General features: G+C 47.7%; 1 protein-coding gene across 2 annotated transcripts in view; it reads left to right on the forward strand.

The window, feature by feature from the left end:
* Positions 1-25,351, forward strand: part of AMMECR1 (AMMECR nuclear protein 1) — a 345,797-nt gene that overhangs the window by 241,962 nt on the left and 78,484 nt on the right. For both annotated transcript variants that reach the window (XM_069747131.1, XM_069747132.1), the window contains exon 2: positions 226-809. In XM_069747131.1, the coding sequence (XP_069603232.1) occupies positions 415-809 (395 nt within the window). In that variant the 5' untranslated portion in view covers positions 226-414. The remainder of the gene's footprint in view (positions 1-225; positions 810-25,351) is intronic.

Consider the following 25,351-nt stretch of genomic DNA (forward strand, 5'->3'; position numbering starts at 1 on the left):
GAATACAAATAAGTGACTGAAAATGATGAATGAGGCCCCATGTGCTCAGAATCAGGGGTCATGCTGGCACTTGTAGTTCCCCGGCTCAGCTAATGCTTTGTGTGATGACTGAATGTAATGGAGCTTCCCCTGACAGACACGAGCACGCCGCTCCGTGCCCCGCCCCGTGTGTTGTCTCTGTCAGCTGTTTGCACTCACCCTCCTCCCCTCTGTCTCTCTCTGCAGGGGCTACACGACTGTCAGTCATCCAGCTGCAGGAGGCGGAGCCACACTGACGCGTCCTCCGTCCTGCCAATCAAGCACTTATAAAAAGCAGTGGGTGGAGCTACAATCCGTGTGACTGACAGCGGTGGGCGGAGCTACGAAGTCCGGGCGTTTCGACGTCACCACGCACAGGAGGAGGACGCCCGGAGCATGGGTCGGAAGCGGTGCGTGGGAGACTGTTCCAAGATGGCGGCGGGCTGCTGCGGGGTGAAGAAGCAGAAACTGTCCAGCTCTCCGCCGTCTGGCTCAGGGGGTCCCGGTGGCCCGCACTGCAGCGGGGAGAGCCAGTGCCGCGGGGCGGAGCTGGGTCTGGGAGGCTCCGGGAGCGGGCCTGGTGGAAGCAGCCGGGTGAACGGCCTGGCTTGTGGTAATAGCCTATCACCGGGCTGCGGGACTCTCTCTCCGGGCTGTGGCTCCAGTCTAAGCCCCGGATCCCGGAAGATGGTGGTTTCGGCTGAGATGTGCTGCTTCTGCTTCGATGTTCTGTATTGCCATCTGTACGGGTACCAGCCGCCCCGCACGCCTCGCTTCACCAATGACCCATAGTAAGTGCGGGCCGGGAGGGAGCGGGAATGAATGGCCGCTCCGGAGTGAAGTGTGTGACGGGTCATCCATTGTGTCACCCCGTAGTGTGTGCAGCTGGGAGCGGTCACCAGTACAGACCCGTAGTGTATACGGCTCCATAGTGTGTATCTGGGACCGGTCACCGGTATGGCCCCATAGTGTGTGTATCTGGGACCGGTCACCGGTATGGTCACATAGTGTGTGTATCTGGGACCGGTCACCGGTATGGCTCCATAGTGTGTGTATCTGGGACCGGTCACCGGTATGGTCACATAGTGTGTGTATCTGGGACCGGTCACCGGTATGGTCACATAGTGTGTGTATCTGGGACCGGTCACCGGTATGGCTCCATAGTGTGTGTATCTGGGACCGGTCACTGGTATGGCTCCATAGTGTGTGTATCTGGGACCGGTCACCGGTATGGCTCCATAGTGTGTGTATCTGGGACCGGTCACCGGTATGGCTCCATAGTGTGTATCTGGGACCGGTCACCGGTATGGCTCCATAGTGTGTGTATCTGGGACCGGTCACCGGTATGGTCACATAGTGTGTGTATCTGGGACCGGTCACCGGTATGGTCACATAGTGTGTGTATCTGGGACCGGTCACCGGTATGGCTCCATAGTGTGTGTATCTGGGACCGGTCACTGGTATGGCTCCATAGTGTGTGTATCTGGGACCGGTCACCGGTATGGTCCCATAGTGTGTGTATCTGGGACCGGTCACTGGTATGGCTCCATAGTGTGTGTATCTGGGACCGGTCACCGGTATGGCCCCATAGTGTGTGTATCTGGGACCGGTCACCGGTATGGCCCCATAGTGTGTGTATCTGGGACCGGTCACCGGTATGGCCCCATAGTGTGTGTATCTGGGACCGGTCACTTGTATGGCCCCATAGTGTGTATCTGGGACCGGTCACTTGTATGGCCCCATAGTGTGTGTATCTGGGAGCGGTCACCGGTATGGCTCCATAGTGTGTGTATCTGGGACCGGTCACCGGTATGGCTCCATAGTGTGTGTATCTGGGACCGGTCACCGGTATGGTCACATAGTGTGTGTATCTGGGACCGGTCACCGGTATGGTCACATAGTGTGTGTATCTGGGACCGGTCACCGGTATGGCTCCATAGTGTGTGTATCTGGGACCGGTCACTGGTATGGCTCCATAGTGTGTGTATCTGGGACCGGTCACCGGTATGGTCCCATAGTGTGTGTATCTGGGACCGGTCACCGGTATGGCTCCATAGTGTGTGTATCTGGGACCGGTCACTGGTATGGCTCCATAGTGTGTGTATCTGGGACCGGTCACCGGTATGGCCCCATAGTGTGTGTATCTGGGACCGGTCACCGGTATGGCCCCATAGTGTGTATCTGGGACCGGTCACCGGTATGGCCCCATAGTGTGTGTATCTGGGACCGGTCACCGGTATGGCTCCATAGTGTGTGTATCTGGGAGCGGTCACCAGTACAGACCCGTAGTGTATACGGCTCCATAGTGTGTATCTGGCACCGGTCACCGGTATGGTCCCATAGTGTGTGTATCTGGGACCGGTCATCGGTATGGCCCCATAGTGTATACGGCTCCATAGTGTGTGTATCTGGGACCGGTCATCGGTATGGCCCCATAGTGTATACGGCTCCATAGTGTGTATCTGGGACCGGTCACCGGTATGGTCCCATAGTGTGTGTATCTGGGAGCGGTCACCAGTACAAACCCGTAGTGTATACGGCTCCATAGTGTGTATCTGGGACCGGTCACCGGTATGGTCACATAGTGTGTGTATCTGGGACCGGTCACTGGTACGGCTCCATAGTGTGTGTATCTGGGAGCAGTCACCGGTATGGCCCCATAGTGTGTGTGTATCTGGGAGCAGTCACCGGTATGGCCCCATAGTGTGTGTGTATCTGGGACCGGTCACCAGTACAGACCCGTAGTGTATACGGCTCCATAGTGTGTGTATCTGGGACCGGTCACCAGTACAGACCCGTAGTGTGTGTATCTGGGAGCAGTCACCGGTATGGCCCCATAGTGTGTGTGTATCTGGGACCGGTCACCAGTACAGACCCGTAGTGTATACGGCTCCATAGTGTGTGTATCTGGGAGCAGTCACCGGTATGGCCCCATAGTGTGTGTATCTGGGACCGGTATGGCTCCATAGTGTGTACAACTGGGAACGGTCACCGGTCTGGCCCCATAGTGTGTGTATCTGGGACCGGTCACTGGTATGGCCCCATAGTGTGTGTATCTGGGACCGGTCACTGGTATGGTCCCATAGTGTGTGTGTATCTGGGAGCAGTCACCGATACAGGCCCCATAGTGTGTGTATCTGGGAGCAGTCACCGGTATGGCCCCATAGTGTGTGTATCTGGGAGCAGTCACCGATACAGGCCCCATAGTGTGTACAACTGGGACCGGTCACCAGTACAGGCCCCATAGTGTGTACAACTGGGACCGGTCACCAGTACAGGCCCCGTAGCGTGTACAACTGGGACCGGTCTCACCAGTACAGGCCCCGTAGCGTGTACAGCTGGGACCGGTCTCACCAGTACAGGCCCCGTAGCGTGTACAGCTGGGACCGGTCTCACCAGTACAGGCCCCGTAGCGTGTACAGCTGGGACCGGTCTCACCAGTACAGGCCCCGTAGCGTGTACAGCTGGGACCGGTCTCACCAGTACAGGCCCCGTAGCGTGTACAGCTGGGACCGGTCTCACCAGTACAGGCCCCGTAGCGTGTACAGCTGGGACCGGTCTCACCAGTACAGGCCCCGTAGCGTGTACAGCTGGGACCGGTCTCACCAGTACAGGCCCCGTAGCGTGTACAGCTGGGACCGGTCTCACCAGTACAGGCCCCGTAGCGTGTGCAGCTGAGGATTGGTCATCGGTATGGCTCCATAGTGTGTGTGCAGCTGAGGACTGGTCATCGGTATGGCTCCATAGTGTGTGTGCAGCTGAGGACTGGTCATCGGTATGGCTCCATAGTGTGTGTGCAGCTGAGGACTGGTCATCGGTACAGCTCCATAGTGTATGTGTAGCAGGGAGCTGTCACAGTACAGCGCCATAGTGTGTAGCGGGGATCGGTCACCGGTACGCCCCCATAGTGTGTACAGCTGAGGACGGGTCATCAGTACAGCTCCAGTGTGTGTAGCAGGGAGTGGTCACCAGTACAGCACCGTAGTGGGGATCTGTCACCGGTACGCCCCCATAGTGTGTGCGCAACTGGGACCGGTCACTGGTATGGCCCCATAGTGTGTGCAGCTGGGACTGGTCACTGATAGGGCCCTATAGTGTGTGTAGCTGGGACCGGTCACCGGTACGGCCCCATGGTGTGTATGCAGCTGGGACCGGTCGCTGGTACGGCCCCGTAGTGTGTGCAGCTGGGACTGGTCACTGATATGGCCCTATAGTGTGTGTAGCTGGGACCGGTCACCGGTACGGCCCCATGGTGTGTGCAGCTGGGACCGGTCACTGGTGCGGCCCCATAGTGTGTGTAGCTGGGACTGTTCACCGGTACGCCCCCATAGTGTGGGTATGTAACTGGGACCGGTCACTGGTACGGCCCCATAGTGTGTGCAGCTGGGACTGGTCACTGATCTGGCCCTATAGTGTGTGTAGCTGGGACCGGTCACCGGTACGGCCCCATGGTGTGTGCAGCTGGGACCGGTCACCGGTACGGCCCCATGGTGTGTATGCAGCTGGGACCGGTCACTGGTACGGGACCGGTCACTGGTACGGCCCCGTAGTGTGTGTAGCTGGGACTGGTCACCGGTACGGCCCCATGGTGTGTATGCAGCTGGGACCGGTCACTGGTGCGGCCCCGTAGTGTGTGTAGCTGGGACTGGTCACCGGTACAGCCCCCTAGTGTGTGTGTGTAGCTGGGACTGGTCACTGGTACAACCCCATAGTGTGTGTGTAGCTGGGACCGGTCACCGGTGCGGCCCCGTAGAGTGTACAGTTGGGACCGGTCACTGGCACAGCTCCGTGGTGTCCGTTTTAACAATTGATCCCATAATATATTTATATTGCTATGCATGATTTATATATCTCCAACACTGTCCACAGCGCAGTGCACGGCTTTATCATACAGCCGGGTCTGTATACAATGGCTGCCATGTTATCAGTACATGACTAGGCCAACCATGTATACACTGTACTAGGAATAAAGAGCTGCCGTATGTGTGTGTGTGTATGTATGTATATATATATGTATGTATGTATATGTATGTATGTGTGTGTATGTATATATATATATATATATATATATATATATATGTGTGTGTGTGTATGAGGTGTCCATGATTGTAGCCACCTCTATTGTCTCGCATGTATGAGCTGTCCAGGACTATAGGTCCTTCTTGGATCTGTGTGCTCCCACTCTACAGGGGACTGTGTATGTACAGTTGTCATCTGCTGTGTCAGATTTCATGTAGTTTGGCAAACAAAGAAATGCCAGGATGGTACACATCCCCCAGCGGAGGGGTCACATGAGGTGGCGCTGGTGCAGGCGGTATAGGGTGAAGGTATGCTGTAGACTGGTGAGAGCTGACAAGTGTTTTGTCTAGCTGAGTTGGGGGATGGGAGCTGTGTAAGTCCATGTTTGTTGTCACTATAGGAAGCGAGGAGGGGAGGAAACATGAGGACACCGCCATAGCTCCTACCAGCCAGAGGAAAGGGCTGACATCAGGAATAGCAGGATTGGCTGTGGTTCAGCAGATGCTGAAAAATAGACTTTCTGCAAGGAAGTGGTTGTGCTGTGATGTGTAACCTCAGCGCCGTTTAGGGGAATTCTTACCGGAGACCCTCAGTGTATTAGCATTTAGTATCAGCTTTGGTCACAGAAATGAAGTGCAAGCATTAGGAAATACTTCACTGCTCAGTAATCCCCTGGATATTTGTTATCCTTGTCACTGTGGATCTCCCTCTTTGTTCTGTCCTGTGATTATTTCTGTAGGATGATACACATTTGTTTTTTATTGTTGGTGTACATAGCACCCAGGCTTTCTACATATTCTTGTGTATAGATGGTATTGGGGGGAAGCATAATCAATGCTGACTTCATACATTTATAGTGACCGTCTTTGTGTAGTGTCCTTTATTACACCCATCAATAGTGAGATTTTATTTAATCTTAACCAATGGAACAATACTCATTCAGAATTTTGCTTGTTTCCATTGTATGATCATCATTGAAACCCTTGTAATGGGTTCCTCTGTTCTCTTATTGTGGGGTACTTTATAGCCATGTATTTTGGGGTGTTTTTTTTTTACCATGTTTTAGGAAATAGTTCTGATGTCTATTATGAACCACCAAACACTTTCTAGAGGTGATTTCTGAATTAGAGGGCCTTTCACCAATTTTTTCTTATTGAACAGGAAACACAATGTAATAGTGCCTACAGAGTGGAATAAAGTTTGTTTTTTTATTTTTTTTTTTTAAGCACCCACCTGGACTTACGGTATCAGATCGTTTTTATTCCAGGAGTGTACTTGTCCCTGTATGATGCTGACCAATCATAAGCAGGCAGCAAAAAACTGTAGAAGGAACTCGCCCGTACAATAGCTTAGGACTGGTTTCTCAGTGTGTGAGATGTACTGATACCACTCTGATCTCCTGGGTATAACCTCATGCGTCATTAGAAAGTGCTATGAGTAGCGCACAGATGACCAACATCTTTCCGAAAAGGTCTGTGTGGGGGGCAGCTGAGTTTAGCTGTCACATTACAAACCCTTCCATCAGCTTTCATAGTACTCTCACCTCTACTGTACTTCCCCTTCCCATCCACTGCCTGAGATGAGGTAGAGGTGTGAGTAATTACACTTGTGAGACATATGACAGCCTGCTCTCCTCATATAATGCCCTGGTATGAAGGTGAGAGTCATCTGTGCTTGCCCAGCACTTTTTAATTATGCTCAAGCATGAACCAGGAGATCAGGGCTGTCTTAACATTATAGATCTCACACTTCGAGAAACATAAGCATGTTCTTTTTTCCGGTGTGTTGCTGCCTACTTGTGATTGGTCAGTCTCTTAGCCAATGTATCCCATTAGAAATGTAGTAAAGTTCTTCTGATTCGCTTTTTTTTAATCATTCTATGTGCAGAGCATTGCAGTAGATTGGGTAGTTGTATAATGACCGTTAGTTGCTAGTGGACGTAACATGGAGACCCAATGCCCTGCACATGGGGTAAGCAACATGGTGAATGAGAACTATCCTACATTTCTAATTGTAGGTATCTGCTATTCTTACATATTGGGATAGGATCTTGGAGATGGGAATACTCAGTTAACAAAAATAGCAATTTGCAGATGTGACTGTCCTGAATTTTTGTGTAGGCATCTGTACCAAGCCTATTGCCTGGTTCATAAAGGCAGACTTCAACTTCATGGTCTGTATGCGGACTGCAATCCCTGGACTGATCCCGGGAATTTTATCCTGAATTTACAGCCTTGTAGACACACGTGAGGTTATAAGTTTGGGCCCTTGCGGTCAGTCTGGATAATTATTTTGTTAAACATATTTATTAAAAATGTTTTGCGATGTCTTCTTCTTCCATATCAGTGTGTATTTAAAGGGCATCTGTCAGAAGCATCAACCCTCCTAAGCTGTCTATATGGGCATGTAGGTCATAGAAAGCTGAAAAAAAGGATACCTTAATAACTAAGCCAATGTCTTATTCCAGAGAAATTCATGCTTTTCTTAATATGTAAATGAGCTGCCAGCTATCCACCAGACACAGATCTCCCTGAGAATCTCCCTGCAAAGCTTACTGTAAATGAAAGGGGGAGTTACCAGTGTGAGCCATGTAATGACTTGGTCTGCTCTACTGATCTCACTGAGCTGTTCTAAATTGCAAGGAACACTTCTGCAGCTTCCATATCACAGGCAGTCAGTGTGGGCGCAGTGTAGTAGAGCTCCAGCTCTGAGGAGAGCTACAACTGCATATGTGTTTGTAATGAGACAATTTAGTTCCGTTGTACTGTTATAATCATGAAATTGTGCACAGCACTGCAGTGAGATCAGGAGAGCAGACTGTCAGTCATTACATGTCTCACACTGGTAATTCTCCCTTTTCATTTAAAATTGGCTCTAAAGATTGATACTCGGGGAAATCCGTGTCTGGCCCATAGATCTTAAAGGGAACGTGTCACCCCCAAAATCGAAGATGAGCTAAGCCCACTAGCATCAGGGGCTTATCTACAGCATTCTGTAATGCTGTAGATAAGCCCCCGATGTATTCTGAAAGATGAGAAAAAGGTTAGATTATACTCACCTGGGGGGTGGTCCGATCCGATGGGCGTTGCGGTCCGGTCCAGGGTCTCCCATCTTCCTACGATCACGCCCTCCTCTTGTCTTCATGCTGCGGCTCCGGTGCAGGCGTACTTTCTGTCCTGTTGAGGGCAGAGCAAATTTTTGCTGTGTGCATGCGCCGGGCCTCTCTGACCTTTCCCGGTGCCTGCGCACTGCAGTACTTTGCTCTGCCCTCAACAGGGCAGACAAAGTACGCCCGCACAGTAGCTGCAGCGTGAAGACAAGAAGAGGACGTCATCGTAAGAAGATGGGAGGCCTTGGACCGGACCGCGACGCCCATCGGACCGGACCGCAGCGGGAACGCCCCTGGGTGAGTATAATCTAACCTTTTTCTCATCTTTCAGGATACGTGGGGGGCTTATCTACAGCATTCCAGAATGCTGTAGATAAGCTCCTGATGCTGGTGGGCTTAGCTCACCTTTGATTTGGGGGTGACAGGTTCCCTATAACAGCTCATTTGCATATTAAGAATGATGTGGATTTCTCTGGAATAAGATTAAAGGTACCGTCACATTAAGCGATGCTGCAGCGATTTAGACAACGAGCCGATCGCTGCAGCTGTTTAGGTCGCTAGGAGATGTCAAACACTGATGCAGCTGCGGGCCAGACTTTGTGGTGCTGTGCTTAAAGGGAACCTGTCGCCCCCAAAATCGAAGATGAGCTAAGCCCAACGGCATCAGGGGCTTATCTACAGCATTCTGTAATGCTGTAGATAAGCCCCCGATGTATCCTGAAAGATGAGAAAAAGAGGTTAGATTATACTCACCCAGGGGCGGTCCCTTCGCGGTCCGGTCTGGGGCCTGCCATCTTCTTTTTACGTTGATGTCCTCTTCTTGTAGTCATGCTGCGGCTCCGGCGTACTTTGCCCCCCCCCCCCCCCCCCCGGTGAGTATAATCTAACCTCTTTCTCATCTTTCAGGATACATCGGGGGCTTATCTATAGCATTCCAGATGGCTGTAGATAAACACCTGATGCTGGTGGGCGTAGCTCATCTTCGATATTGTGGGCGGCACGGTGGCGCAGTGGTTAGCACAGCAGCCTTGCAGCGCTGGGGTCCTGGGTTCGAATCCCACCAAGGACAACATCTGCAAAGAGTTTGTATGTTCTCTCCGTGTTTGCGTGGGTTTCCTCCGGGCACTCCGGTTTCCTCCCACATTCCAAAGACATACAGATAGGGATTCTAGATTGTGAGCCCCATCGGGGACAGTGATGATAATGTGTGCAACCTGTAAAGCGCTGCGGAATATGTTAGCGCTATATAAAAATAAAGATTATTATTATTATTATTATTATTATTATTATTGAGGGTGACAGATTCCCTTTAAATATGCTTCTGTATAGCTTGTGATAGATCACGGTTCCCTCAGTTACCTGCTCCCAATTTTACATACTGCATACAATTATGGTTTAAAAAATTTCATTCATCAGGGTGGTGCTTGCGCTATAGCATAAGGCTGTGTGCACACGTTGCGGTTTTTTCGCGTTTTTTCCCGATAAAAATGCTAAAAAACCGCATACAATAAGCATCCCATCATTTAGAATGAATGCCGCATGTTTTGTGCACATGATGCGTTTTTTTCCGAAAAAAAACGCATCGTGGTAAAAACCGCAGCATGTTCATTAATTTTGCACAAAATGCATTGGGAAATGTCCAGAAAAAACCGCGGCAAAACCGCATGCAGATTTCTTGCAGAAAATGTCCGTTTTTTCTCAGGAATTTTCTGCGAGAAATCCTGAACGTGTGCACATAGCCTAAAGAGGATAATGTGTATATTTTTGTTTTATTTAGACATATAGGTTTTTTTTTTTTTTTTTCAAATGAAATGGCACAGGTGGCCACGCCTGTGCTGTAGTATCTCCCGCGTTCTGATAGATGCTACTGTGCAGGTGCCATCTTTATGAAGTCTTTTTTTTTTTTCCGCTGCAGTAAAATGGCTGCGTCTGCGCAGTATCATCAGTATAACAACGCCAAACTGACATTGTCTGTAGGTTAGGCTTCTCTTACACTTGCCGTGATTTTGCGGCCTCAATAGATTTCTGTGGGGCCGCAAAAAAAATACGGGCCGCAATAATTCCACGGCACGCCGTGTGGCTGTGAGGGCTTTATGTACGGCCGTATGGCCGTGAGGACTTTATGTACGGCCATGAAAAAAGATCTTTTTCACAGCTTACAGACACAGCCCCCATTGTAAATCAATGGGGCCGCAAAATCAACGGAAGGTTGTTTTTGCGATGCGCCATCACTTCAGGTTTTGCAGACTGCCGTTTTTTTCCCAAAACTTTTGCTATAGTATTGGGAACCTGGAAAATGGCGATTCGCAAGTTTTTTGCGGTCCGTTATTGCGGCAGACCTTGAAAATTGTTGCCTGCAAAAAAGACCCGCAAAAGACTCGCAAAAAACACGGTATGTGTAAAAGAAGCCTAACTTAGGACTATCTTGCTGACAGTTTCTTTTTAATAGAAGACTGGTGTCTTTAGTATAATGCTAGTTAAGCATCAGTAGGCGAATTATAGAATGGAATTGTAAAGTAAATCTTTGCAAAACTTGTATTTTGTTTTTTCTATAATTTCCTTCAGATTGGTGGGGGGGTCTTGGACCTGGGCCCCCTGAAAAATACACAGTTGAGAGAGAAGCGCACAGCATAGTACGGATTCAATAGAAAGTCTCTGCTGTGCTCTCCTGACCTGCACACATCCCAGGCATAATTTGGACAGAACCAAGACCCCCACTGATCTGAGGAAATTAGAGGGCACCTGTCACCCTCTCCCCCCCCCACCCCCCTCCCTGGCGTTTGTAATTAAAAGAGCCAACTTGTGCAGCACTAATGCTGCATTCTGTCAAGGTGGCTCTTTTACTTGTGGTCCCTTCCACTGCTGAAATAATCGTTTTTATAATTTGCCCCTCATACCTGTAGTTTGTCAGGGGGGCATGTCTTTCCTCCCTGGACACAAACGCCTCCCAGCCATCAGTCATTTCCTCCTTTCCCCTGGGCGCCGCCTCCTTAGCATTCAGTTATGTCCCAGCCCCGCAGTGTGAATAAATCCGAGACTGCGGGGTGGGATCTTGGGCCGCGTGTCCATGCAGGCGTGAGAATGAAGACCTCATGTGATGTCAGTGGAAGGGCAGTGCTAACTGAGCATGCCCGAGAAAAAAAATTACAGTGCAGGCGCCTGGGACATAACTGAACGCTGAAGAGGCGGCGCCCAGAAGAAAGGAGGAAATGACTGATGGCTGTGAGGCGTCTGCGTCAGGGGGGAAAGACATGCCCCCCTGACAAACTACAGGTATGGAGGGCAAATAATAAAAACGATTCTTTCAGCAGTGGAAGGGACCCCAAATACAGGTGGCTCTTAGTTACAAATGCCTGGGTGGTGGTGGTGGGGGGACAACAAAATAAATCAAATGAAAATGGTTTGCAAACTCAAAGTTACTCTTTAACCAAAGTGATTATGCTAGAAATGTCTGGCAAGCCAAAGAAATGAAATCCGGTAATTGGTACTTGCCACGTCCTGTAAGTTACTGATTAGGTACACACCAACACTTTGTTGACTTTGCCTTCAAAAACGGCATCAGTTATTCTAGATACACTTGCGCATAGTTTATAAAGTAACAAAGCAGGGAGGTTGTTGTAAACCAAACATTTTGGAGATCTATCTACAGATCTGTGGATTTAGGCTTCTGCAGATCTTTCTGGCTATTTGTGTTATCCTAAACAGACTGCGATCTGGGCTCTGTGGGGGCCATATCATTACTTCCAGAACTACTTGTTCTCTATGCTGAAGATAGTTAATGACAATTGCTTTATGCTTGGTTATTTTTTTTGCTGAATAATACATTTGGAGCCAATCACACCTCCCTGATGGTATTGCAGGATGGAGATGTTTCTGCCTGTATTTCTCAGAATTGAAGACACCATTAATCCTGACCACATACCCAATGCCATTGGCAGAACTACATCCTCAAGCTTGCAGAACCCTCCACCATGCTTTATTGCTGTCTGCAGAACCTCATTATTGTACTCCTTTCTACCCTTTCAGTGAACAAAATGCAAAACCGTTGTATGACCGGTGATTAGATTGTTCATGCCAGCGTTAAAATCATTGCTACCTGCAGCATGTTGTCCTGTGTAAACCGGACATAATGCTGCGAACGCGCATTAAAATCTGGTCATCCTAAGCATGTCATTAAGCGGCCACCGATCAAATTTTATATAGATCATTTTCCAGCTGCGGTTGGCTCATCTAAATGGGCCTTAAAGAGAACCTAATGTCTAAAAGGGTCTTTTTTTGTTGTCTGCAGACATTTGTTCAGCAATATAGTTTGTACTAGAGATTCTCCAGTTAGATCCCAGCATGAAAAGTCTTCAGCCAAGTGCTGATGCGGTAGATGCAGTCATTTCTACGTTATTGCTGACCTTCTGCCTACTGTACCTAACATATTGAAGGACTTAGGTTCCCATATGGAGGGTTCAGATTTCATTTTTATATATATTTTAGTTCAAAGCCTCACATTATTTCTGCCGCTGTCAGTAAATTGTAACACTTGGTATCCTATCCAGACCGAATGCTTCTCACAACTTAAGGTTTCGTAAATAGTTAGTCCTTCTTTTATATCTTTCATCTATTCTGATATTTGTGGCCTATCCTTAGGTCAGGTCATCAACTCATTGAGGTCTAAAGTTCCTTATTCCACGGATTGTCTGCCAATGAGCTTTGGCAGCAGCTAGAGCAGAACACCATAGCTTCCTCGCATTTAGTATCTAATCTCCCCCCCGATACTGTGGATTAGTTCCTATCCGAATGAATAGGAGGTGACCTGCAGTATCTGGGAGCGGCCACTAATCAGTGTGATGGATAGGTCATCAATATTAGTGGAAAACACCTGTAAAGTTGTATCCAGGCAATTCTCTGTGAACCAGATATTCAGGAGCAGAACAAATCTTCTTTCCTCTTCTACCAGATTGATATGAGAAGTGGGTGTATGGAGTAAACTTGAAGGTGTATTAGGTAAAGATTAGTGATGAGTGAATATACTCGTTACTCGAGATTTCCCGAGCACGCTCGGGTGACCTCTGAGTATCTTTTAGTGCTCGGAAATTTAGTTTTCTCAGTCGCCCATGACGGCACTACCAGAGAGAGGGGATCCGCCCTTCAGGGACAGGAAACCTACAGGATAAAAGGGCGGTACCTCTCCCCTGCATCAGTTTGGTTTCCTGTCCCTGACGGGGAACCTTCTCGGACGGTACCTGGCATGAACGACCGGAAGACTAACCTGGCGAAGATCCGGAACCGGCCAGTCCGAGTTCTGGCGGCGGGGAGGCCCCTGCCACGGCTGGTCCGGTATCCGAGGCCGCCACGACTTCGACCGAGGGGTCTGGAAGCGTGAGCGGGGGGAAGCGCCGCCGCCACTCCGGATAGGAGTTGGAGCGCTCCAGCACACTGCCGAAGGACGCCAGGATCCAAGATGGCGCCGCACCGGAAGTAGTGGAGGGACTTACGGTTCGGGGGCAGTGAGGTAAATGGCTACACAAAGATGGCGCTGCCCCGGAACCGGAATCCTTCATTTCCGGGTCGTCTGGCTGCGCGCGCATGCGCAGTGGCTAGAAATGAAGAAAAAAAAAAAAAGCGCTTCCCCCAAACAGTGCAGCCACGGGGGGAGGGGGCCAAGCGCCACCCTTTAAAAAGAAGGTGCGCTTGACAGACCCTTGCTTCATGCTGTTCCAAGATGGAAGACAGCGATCAGCAGCTCCAGCCGCCACCGCAGCAGCGCCATCGTCAGCGCCATAAACCAGATGCCCAGGGGAAGAGAACTTCTGCAAGCAACCGAAGTTCCCGATCCAGTAGCCATTCCACACCATGTAGTTCCAGTGCGGTAAACCTACGGCCGGCCTCAGATCATACACCTCAGGATCCTACCCATCCTCCAGAACCGGTACCTGTGGCTGCGTCAGATTGGTGAGTGATCTTCGTGAAAGCTCATTTTTTGTAATCGGGGTTCCCCTTCTCCCTTATCTAGGCAAGGAAGAGAACGGGGAAGATGAAAAATAGAACATGCCCCTTATGTGAGAAAGCATTACCACAGTCCTGGGAGAAGAAATTATGCGACTCCTGTATTGAGCGAGTCCTCTGTGAGGAGACCCCGAACTTCGCCTCTGAGTTACGCTCTGTAATTAAAGCGGAGGTTGAGACGGTGTTTAACTCCCTTAAAAGCGACAGGAGATCTACTAAGAAATCAGCTCCTGATAGAAATTCAGACTCTTCTAGCTCCGAGAGTAAAAACTCGGATACGCAAGATTCATCCCCCTCCTCTTCAGACAGTGAAAGTGGGGGTCGTCATTGCTTCCCCCTAGATGAGGTTGACGGCCTTGTAAAGGCTGTAAGATCGACGATGGGGGTGTTAGATCCTCGTCCTGATAAAATGGTACAGGGCATTATGTTTGGTGGTCTTTCCCAAAAAAAGCGTAAGGTATTTCCCCTTAATGAAAATATTCAAACGTTAATTAAGAAGGAGTGGGAGAAACCTGAGAGGAAAAATGCATCAGTTCCCTCTATTAAAAGGAAATACTCCTTTGAAGAAGAAGCTTCGGTCTCGTGGGATAAAGCCCCCAAACTCGATGTTGCGGTAGCTAAGGCCTCGAAAAAGTTCGCATTACCATTCGAAGGATATGGGAACCTTGAAAGACCCTCTTGACAAAAGAGCAGATACCTTTCATAAAGGGGCCTGGGAGTCAGCCAGAGGATGCTTAAGGCCAACTATAGCAGCGGCATGTACGTCACGTTTCTTAATGATTTGGGTCGACAACTTAGAGAAACAGATTAGAGATGGGGTCCCTAGGAATAAAATTTTAGAGTCCATCCCTATGATTAGAGGAGCCGCGGCATTCTTGGCAGACTCTTCAGCCGACTCCATCAAATTAACATCTAAATCAGCAGCTCTCTCAAATGCGGCACGTAGAACCCTATGGTTAAAAAGCTGGCCGGGGGATTTATAAACTAAACACAAACTGTGTTCAATCCCCCGTGAAGGTAAATTCCTCTTTGGAGAGACTTTGGACGACATCCTGCAAAAAGCAGGTGATAAAAAGAAAGGTTTTCCCATCCTGGCCCCAACATATAACAAACGGCCCTTTCGGAACAGAAATTTTCTTAGAAGGAGACAACCGAGGGAGCAAAACCGATGGGATGACGGAAGGAGGAAAGACAGAGGTTTCCTCTTTGGTAACTCCCCTCGAGATAGAAACCCCCCCCCCCCCAAGTGACGTCTTCCCCAGGGTGGGAGGGAGATTGACTCAATTCCTCCCGGCCTGGGAGAAAATTTCGACCAGCCCTTGGATATTGAAATTAATAGGAGAAGGGCTTTGCATAGAATTTTTATCCCTACCCCCACGGAATTATGTGGTAACACCGCTGAGATCATCTCAACAACAAAGAAGCTCTAGAACTAGAAATTGTAAAACTAGTAAACAAGGCTGTCATCCAAGAAGTCCCCCCTCTGGAGAGGGGGAAGGGATTCTACTCTCCATTGCTCCTGGTTCCCAAACCGGACGGAACCTTCCGAACTATAATAAACTTACGGAAGTTGAATACCTATGTAAAAAACTACAGATTCAAAATGGAGTCAATAAAATCAACGATAAAAAATCTGTTTCCCAACTGTTTTATGATAGTTCTAGATCTCAGCGACGCATATTATCACGTCCCCATCCACAAGACCTCTCAGAAATTCCTCAGACTGGCAGTAGTCATAAAAGGACAGACCAGGGAATACCAATACAGGGCTCTTCCCTTTGGCATATCAATTGCTCCCCGCATCTTCACAAAGTTGATAGCGGAGATGATAGCACATCTGAGAGAGGAAGACGTCTTGATTATTCCATATCTAGACGATTTTCTGATTGTGAGCAACTCGGCCGAACTCTGCCGTCAACAATGCGACAGAGTCATAGACACCTTAACAAAATTGGGCTGGCTGGTGAACCTCCAAAAATCAAAACTGGAACCAACCAAGGTTCAAGAATTCTTGGGTCTCATCCTGGACTCAAGTTCTCAGGTTTGTTACCTACCAGACAAGAAAAAACAAAACATAATCCACCTAGTGTCACAAGCGCGTGCAAACCCTACCATGACTCTAAGAAAGGCAATGTCATTACTGGGATCCCTCTCTGCCTGTCTCCCAGCGGTTCAGTGGGCACAGCTCCACACAAGGACACTTCAGTGGGATATTTTAAGGAACCAAAAAATACTAGGAGGACGGTTAGAAAATCGAATGACTCTAAGTTTACCCACTATTCATTCCCTGGGCTGGTGGCTGAATCCCAACAACTTATCAAAAGGGATTCCCTGGGTAACAGAGGCATCTCAGATAGTTACCACAGACGCAAGTCCCACAGGGTGGGGGGCTCACCTAGACGACAGTCACTCAGGGGATATGGACAATTCAGGAGCTCAGATCTTCCTCAAATCAAAAAGAGTTGAGGGCTGTGAATCATGCACTACTGTACTTCCTAGACCAACTGCAAGGCCATCATGTCCGAGTATTCTCGGACAACAAAGTAGTAGTGGCTTACTTAAACCACCAGGGGGGAACCAGGTCTCAATCATTAATGGAAACCACCTTCGAAATTTTCAGCCTGGTACAAAACAACTTCCTGTCCCTATCAGCCCTACATATAAAGGGGGTGGAAAACCAAAAAGCGGACTTTCTGAGTCGTACCCAACTAAAGCAGGGGGAGTGGTCTCTAAATCAGGGCATATTCAACAAAATTACAGATCTATGGGGGATCCCTGTAATAGACCTCTTTGCCAATATGCACAAAAAGAAAGTGGAAACTTTCTGTTCCCTAGATCCCAGGGGGAATCCTCAGGCCGTGGATGCATTCACAATACCCTGGACACAGACCCTAACATATGCATTTCCCCCTACTATTCTCATTCCAGCAGTTCTGAGAAAGATCAGGCAGGACAAATCCAGACTCATCTTGATAGCCCCCTTCTGGCCCAAGAGAGCCTGGTTTTCATGGTTGAGGATGTTATCAATCACCGATCCCTGGGTGCTTCCGGATCTTCCGGACCTCCTGTCTCAGGGACCGGTGTTCCACCCTCAGTCAGAAAATCTCCATCTGACAGCGTAGCTTTTGAGAGGTCACTATTGAGGGAAAGAGGGTTTTCTGACAAACTAGTGTCTACATTAATGAAAAGTAGAAAACCTGTGACCACAAAAATATACGGTAAAACATGGAAAAAAATTTTTCCTCCTCTGGGGTAAAATTGCAAGATGGTGTTCCAGTGTCTGAAATACTAGAATTTCTGCAGAAGGGCTTAGACTTAGGTCTCTCAGTAAGTACCTTAAAGGTACAGATAGCAGCTCTAGGAGCTTTATACTGTGAGAACATAGCAGCCAACCCTTGGGTTATACGGTTTATCAGAGCAGCCGCAAGATCTAAACCGCTAACTATAAGTAGACTACCAACCTGGGATCTGAACTTAGTTCTGTCAGCCTTAACAGACTCCCCGTTTGAGCCCATAGAATCGGTACCCCTTAAAATTCTTTCTCTTAAAACGGCCCTCCTAATAGCCCTGACTTCGGCCCGTAGGATAAGTGATCTCCAAGCCCTGTCTGTAAACCCTCCATTTACACAAATTCTGGATGATAAAGTTATATTAAAAACAGACCCTTCCTATCTACCGAAACATTCCATAGATCCCAAGAAATAATCCTTCCTTCTTTCTGTCAAAACCCTAAAAATAAGAAGGAAGAGAAATTCCATACACTAGACGTTAAAAGGTGCCTGGTCCAATACATAGAAATCACCCAGCAATATAGGAAGGAAGGGTCTCTTTTTATCTGCTTCCAGGGACCCAGGAAAGGACTCAAAGCTTCTAAGGGCACTATAGCTCGATGGGTCACAGACGCAATAGCTTTGGCGTACTCATCCTCCGGGAACGCCATTCCGCAAGGACTGAAGGCACATTCTACAAGGGCTATGGCGACCTCCTGGGCCGAAAGGTCAGAGGTACCATTAGATCAGATCTGTAAGGCGGCCACCTGGTCATCACCTTCAACCTTTTTCAGACACTACCGCTTAGACCTAGCCTCTTCGTCTGACCTAACCTTCGGGAGAAGGGTTCTGCAGGCTGTGGTCCCTCCCTAAGCAATGATCTCTGTAATTCTCTCTGGTAGTGCTGTCATGGGCGACTGAGAAGTGTAGTTACTCACCGATAACGGTGTTTCTCAGAGCCCATGACAGCACCTGCTTATTCCCCCCCTCATCACGAGTGCGGTGAGCACATTATTTGTGTGAAGTGGTTTTTTACATATAGACACGGTGTTCACTGTTAAGCATTTTGATTAAATTGCGTATTTTTTGTGTTCTTGTGACTAACCTGGAGGACCTCCGATGCTCTGTAAACAAAACTGATGCAGGGGAGAGGTACCGCCCTTTTATCCTGTAGGTTTCCTGTCCCTGAAGGGCGGACCCCCTCTCTCTGGTAGTGCTGTCATGGGCTCTGAGAAACACCGTTATCGGTGAGTAACTACACTTTTTATTGCCACAGCTGAATGATGTACATCTGTTAGCCAGCATAAGTACATGTGGGGATTCCCTAGCAACCAGGCAACCCCCACATGTACTTATGCTGGCTAACAGATGTAAATCATTCAGCTGCGGCGCTGAAAACTAAGTCTCCGGGCACTAAAAAATACTCGGTCACCCGAGCGTGCTCGAGAAATCTCGAGTAACGAGTATATTCGCTCATCACTAGTAAAGAAAGTCTGCTAGGAAAATAATGGTTTAGTCATATTAGGACACCGTACTGATGTCAGGGTCACTCCCAGCTTGTTAGAGGATGTCACCAATGTCAGTTGTAAGTCTTCTTTCACACTAGTGTCGCACACTAGCGTTTAACTCATTGCACAATGGAGGCAGCGGATGCATTTCTCCGGCGCATCCGCTGCCCCATTGTAAGGTGCGGGGAGGTGGGGGCGGAGTTCCGGCCGCGCATGCGCGGTCGGAAAAAGCGGTCCGTCAGGAGCAAAAAACGTTACATGTAGCGTTTTTTTCTCCCAACGGTCCGCCAAAGTGACGTGTGGCAATCCGTCGCAAATGCGTCGTCAATACAAGTCTATGGGGAAAAACGCATCCTGCACACACTTTTGCAGGATGCGTTTTTTCTGCAAAACGACGCATTGTGACGGTTTGCAGAAAACGCTAGTGTGAAAGTATCCTTAGGCAGCTCCTTTACCTATTGTTGCACATGTAATACATGAATCGCCCTCCTCAGACAGTAGACTGTTAACTTTTTCTTCCTGCAGTCTGTTCAGAAACCATCAATCCACATGTAATCTGTCCACAAGGAGTGTTTTTTTTTCTAGGTTTAAAGAGAATTATTAGTGATGCATAGGTCATGAAATTGGCAAATACCACCTAAATACACAACCTTTACTAATCTGCCCTTATTATTATCCCACTGCACTCCATCTGACCACTAACTGCAGGGCAACTAATATTGCTCCTGCAGGATTTGCTTTGGATGACAGATCAGGAGATCACAGATCTACTGAAAAGTTTGGAGCTGTAAGTGGAAGAATATTTTTTTTTAAAGCTTACAAAATCCCTTTAAAAATTTAAATGCTCTTTCTGACAGATCATCAGAACCTGGAGACCCTCATGGGTCCCTTGTATTCATCTGTTATGTGAGCAATCGGAGGATCGCCGCTTCAAATCATGTAGAGAACCCCAAAAAGTTTCAATAAATCAAATCAAATAGTCAAAATCAATTACCATGATTAATAGTAGACATTTAGGGTTTCTTGCCTATGGGGAATAAATGCATGTACAGAAACTGTAGTGTTGGAATCTGATCCAACAAATGCAGAATAAGCATCCGTACCAGACCATATTCACCTTTTAAAAATGTATGCTAGTTATTATTTATTATTATAGCGCCATTTATTCCATAGCGCTTTACATGTGAGAAGGGGTATACATAATAAAAAACAAGTACAATAATCTTAATCAATACAAGTAACGACTGGAACATGAGGAAAGGGGACCCTGCCCGCGAGGGCTCACAATCTACAAGGGATACAGTAGGTGAGGGTAGAGCTGGTTGTGCAGCAGTTTGGTCGATCGGTGGTTACTGCAGGTTGTAGGCTTGTCGGAAGAGGTAGGTCTTCAGGTTCTTTTTGAAGGTTTCTGTGGTATTTTGTTGTATTTAGTTTTTTTATGACCCTTTTAAATGGGTTTTGTTACATGATTTTTTTATTTACAAACTGTTTAAAATGCTGTAAGATAACAAAAGGTGTAATGCTCACCTACTGCTCCCTAACCATTACTTCTCTGGTCCTCCACTTTGAGGCTCCAGTGATGTGGCATGTGACCAATACAGCCAAAGGCCGGCGTCACACTCGGCGTAAGACAATACGGTCCATAATTTACGGCCGTAATACGCAGAAAAGTCCCCAAAATAGTGGTCCGTATCTCCTCCGTAGACAGTGTGTCAGCGTATTTTGCGCATGGCATCCTCCGTATGTACCGTATTTTTCGGACTATAAGACGCACCGGACCATAAGACGCACCCCAAATTTGGGGTGAAAATTGCAGAAAAAAAGATTTTTTTATAAGATGGGGGTCCGTCTTATTGTCCGAATTTACAGTATCTTACCTGAGGGATGGCGGTGGCAGAGCAGGGTCACAGGAGGCAAGGTGTCGGCAGAGGTGGGGTGATGCTGGGATGAGGAGGTGCTGGGATGAGGTGCTGGGATGAGGAGGTGCGGCGTGAGAGGGGTCCCTGGCTTACCATGCAGGCTTACCTAGGTGGCAGAGGTCCGGTGGCAGAGGTGCGGGGGTGTGGCGGCAGAGGAGGCGCAGTAAGCGGGGTCCCTTTCCCCGGTATGGTGATGCAGCAGGCCTGGTATGCAGCAGAGCCGGGTGAATCCTCTTGTTATCGGTGGGCGCGGCCATCTTCCTGAGGCCGCGCGTGTGCAGATGAAGCGCTCTGCTCCCGGGGCTTCAGGAAAATGGCCGCGGGAGGCCGCGCGTGCGCAGATGGAGATCGCGGCGGCCATTTTCCTGAAGCCCCGGGAAGCAGAGCGCTCCATCTGCGCACGCGCGGCCTCCGGAAAATGGCCGCCACCACCGATAACAAGAGGATTCACCCGGGCCTGCTGCATCACCATACCGGGGAAAGGGACCCCGCTTACTGCGCCTCCTCTGCCGCCACACCCCCGCAACCGCACCTCTGCCACCGCACCTCTGCCACCGCACCTCTGCCACCTAGGTAAGCCTGCATTGCGACTATTAGACGCACCCCCCATTTTCCCCCCTTTTTTTGGGGGGAAAAAGTGCGTCTTTTAGTCCGAAAAATACGGTAATCCGTATGGCATCCGTACTGCGAGATTTTCTCGCAGGCTCGCAAAACCGACATACAATGGATCCATTGTATATATGTGTGTGTATATATATGTATGTATGTATGTATATATATATATATATATATATATATATGTGTGTGTGTGCATATATATGTTATATATATATATATGTGTGCATATATATGTTATATATATATATATATGATATATATATATATATATTTTTTTTTTATTTCATCCAGCGCGAGATGGCTTTAAAGCCGGTAATTCAACTGCCGGCTTTTGCTATCTCCTTCCTAAACACTACAGTAAACCATCTCATATCCCCACTGGCACTTGGCCACTCTCTTCCCATTCCCGTGTAGTGGTGGAATATGGGGTAATGAAGGGTTAAGGTACCGTCACACTAAGCGACACTGCAGCGATTCCGACAACGATGTCGATCGCTGCAGCGTCGCTGTTTGGTCGCTGGAGAGCTGTCGCACAGACAGCTCTCCAGCGACCAACGATCCTGAAGTCCCCGGGTAACCAGGGTAAACATCGGGTTACTAAGCGCAGGGCCGCGCTTAGTAACCCGATGTTTACCCTGGTTACCGTTCGTTGTAAATGTAAAAAAAACAAACACTACATACTTACATTCCCGGTGTCTGGTCAGGTCCCTCACCTTCAGCTTCCAGCACTGACTGAGCGCCGGCCGTAAAGTACAGCGGTGACGTCACCGCTGTGCTGTACTTTACGGCTGGCCGGCGCTCACCAGTCAGTGTGGGAAGCTGAAGGCGAGGGACATGACCAGACACCGGGAATGTAAGTTTTTTTTACATTTACAACGGTAACCAGGGTAAACATCGGGTTACTAAGCGCGGCCCTGCGCTTAGTAACCCGATGTTTACCCTGGTTACCAGTGACGACATCGCTGAATCGGCGTCACACGCCGATTCAGCGATGTCAGCGGGAGATCCAGCGACAAAATAAAGTGCTGGACTTTCCCCAGTGACCAACGATCTCCCAGCAGGGGCCTGATCGTTGGTCGCTGTCACACATAACGATTTCGTTAACGATATCGTTGTGTGACGGTACCCTTAATGTCACCTTGCTATTGTAAGTTGACATTAAGCCAGATTAATAATGGAGAGGCGTCAATTATGACACCTATCCATTATTAATCCAATTGTTTGAAATGGTTAAAAAACACACACACACACTAACACACATTAAGGTGACATTAACCCTTCATTACCCCATATCACACAGCTACTCGGGAATGGGAAGAGAGTGGCCAAGTGCCAGAATAGGCGCATCTTCCAGATGTGCCTTTTCTGGGGTGGCTGGGGGCAGATGTTTAGCCAGGGGGGGGGGCCCAAAAACCGTGGACCCTCTCCAGGCTATTAATATCTGCCCTCAGTCACTGGCTTTACTACTCTGGCGGAGAAAATTGTGCGGGAGCCCACGATTTTTTCTGCCATTTAACCCTTTAATTTAATAGCTAGACTGCCCAAATTTTGCACATACACACTACTGACATTAGTAGTGTGGAATATGCAAAAAAAAATGGGGATATGAGATGGTTTACTATATATAAACCATATCTCATATGTCGGGTTTAGGAAGGAGATGCCAAAGCCAGCAATTTAATTACCGGCTTTTCTCCTATCTAGCGCTGTATGAAATATTAAAAAAAAAATATATGTATATTACACCCCTATACTATGTGTAGACATTTATTCTACCTATTCTATTGTAAGCTGTCAGTGTGATTTTACCGTACATGGCACTGAATTGCCGGCTTTTCTCTCTAACACCGCTGCGTATTTCTCGCAAGTCACACTGTTGGTCCGTGTGTAATCCGTATTTTTGTCGCCCCCATAGACTTTCATTGGCGTATTTTTTGCGCAATACGGTGACAAACGCAGCATGCTGCAATTTTCTACAGCCGAAGACACAAAAGAGAATAGTAAAACCAAAAACACTCAGTTTGAAAAAATGTTGCAGTAATCCGCAAGTGCTAGTAAAAGATGTAAAAAACAGGGTATTTGGTTGATACGTTTTTTGCAAAAAATGTATACTAAGCTGCTCTACCAATCTTCACGGTATACCCTTATCAGAGCAGTCCTAACTAATGTATGCAATCCCTATCTGATGTATTTAAAAACCTGATCATCTGTATATAACCTGTGTGAACAGGGTTAAGAGAGGAAAAATCCATGTGTGCATACAGGGTAGAACAGCTTTTGTGCAGATAGCCCAAGAGGAGTGGTGGAACTCCCCAGTCTTGTAGACACAAGAGAACAATTATGGAAACAGGAACACATGGGCTACTTGCACAGTGAACAAGTCTGTATGATCATGTTCACACACCACCAAGAAATCTGAAGACACAAAAGAGAATAGTAAAACCAAAAACACTCAGTTTGAAAAAATGTTGCAGTAATCCGCAAGTGCTAGTAAAAGATGTAAAAAACAGGGTATTTGGTTGATACGTTTTTTGCAAAAAATGTATACTAAGCTGCTCTACCAATCTTCACGGTATACCCTTATCAGAGCAGTCCTAACTAATGTATGCAATCCCTATCTGATGTATTTAAAAACCTGATCATCTGTATATAACCTGTGTGAACAGGGTTCGGAGAGGAAAAATCCATGTGTGCATACAGGGTAGAACAGCTTTTGTGCAGATAGCCCAAGAGGAGTGGTGGAACTCCCCAGTCTTGTAGACACAAGAGAACAATTATGGAAACAGGAACACATGGGCTACTTGCACAGTGAACAAGTCTGTATGATCATGTTCACACACCACCAAGAAATCTGAAGACACAAAAGAGAATAGTAAAACCAAAAACACTCAGTTTGAAAAAATGTTGCAGTAATCCGCAAGTGCTAGTAAAAGATGTAAAAAACAGGGTATTTGGTTGATACGTTTTTTGCAAAAAATGTATACTAAGCTGCTCTACCAATCTTCACGGTATACCCTTATCAGAGCAGTCCTAACTAATGTATGCAATCCCTATCTGATGTATTTAAAAACCTGATCATCTGTATATAACCTGTGTGAACAGGGTTCAGAGAGGAAAAATCCATGTGTGCATACAGGGTAGAACAGCTTTTGTGCAGATAGCCCAAGAGGAGTGGTGGAACTCCCCAGTCTTGTAGACACAAGAGAACAATTATGGAAACAGGAACACATGGGCTACTTGCACAGTGAACAAGTCTGTATGATCATGTTCACACACCACCAAGAAATCTGAAGACACAAAAGAGAATAGTAAAACCAAAAACACTCAGTTTGAAAAAATGTTGCAGTAATCCGCAAGTGCTAGTAAAAGATGTAAAAAACAGGGTATTTGGTTGATACGTTTTTTGCAAAAAATGTATACTAAGCTGCTCTACCAATCTTCACGGTATACCCTTATCAGAGCAGTCCTAACTAATGTATGCAATCCCTATCTGATGTATTTAAAAACCTGATCATCTGTATATAACCTGTGTGAACAGGGTTCAGAGAGGAAAAATCCATGTGTGCATACAGGGTAGAACAGCTTTTGTGCAGATAGCCCAAGAGGAGTGGTGGAACTCCCCAGTCTTGTAGACACAAGAGAACAATTATGGAAACAGGAACACATGGGCTACTTGCACAGTGAACAAGTCTGTTCACTGTGCAAGTAGCCCATGTGTTCCCGATTTTCTACAGCCGTAGAAGACCGTATAATATGGATCCGTTAAAGGGAAGCGGTCACCCCGTTTTTTCAGTAGGAGATAAAAATACTGTTAAATAGGGCCTGAGCTGTGCGTTACTATAGTGTATTTTTTGTACCCTGATTCCCCACCTATGCTGCCGAAATAACTTACCA

Source organism: Ranitomeya imitator, chromosome 2 (genome assembly GCF_032444005.1).
Source record: "Ranitomeya imitator isolate aRanImi1 chromosome 2, aRanImi1.pri, whole genome shotgun sequence".
Taxonomy (NCBI): domain Eukaryota; kingdom Metazoa; phylum Chordata; class Amphibia; order Anura; family Dendrobatidae; genus Ranitomeya; species Ranitomeya imitator.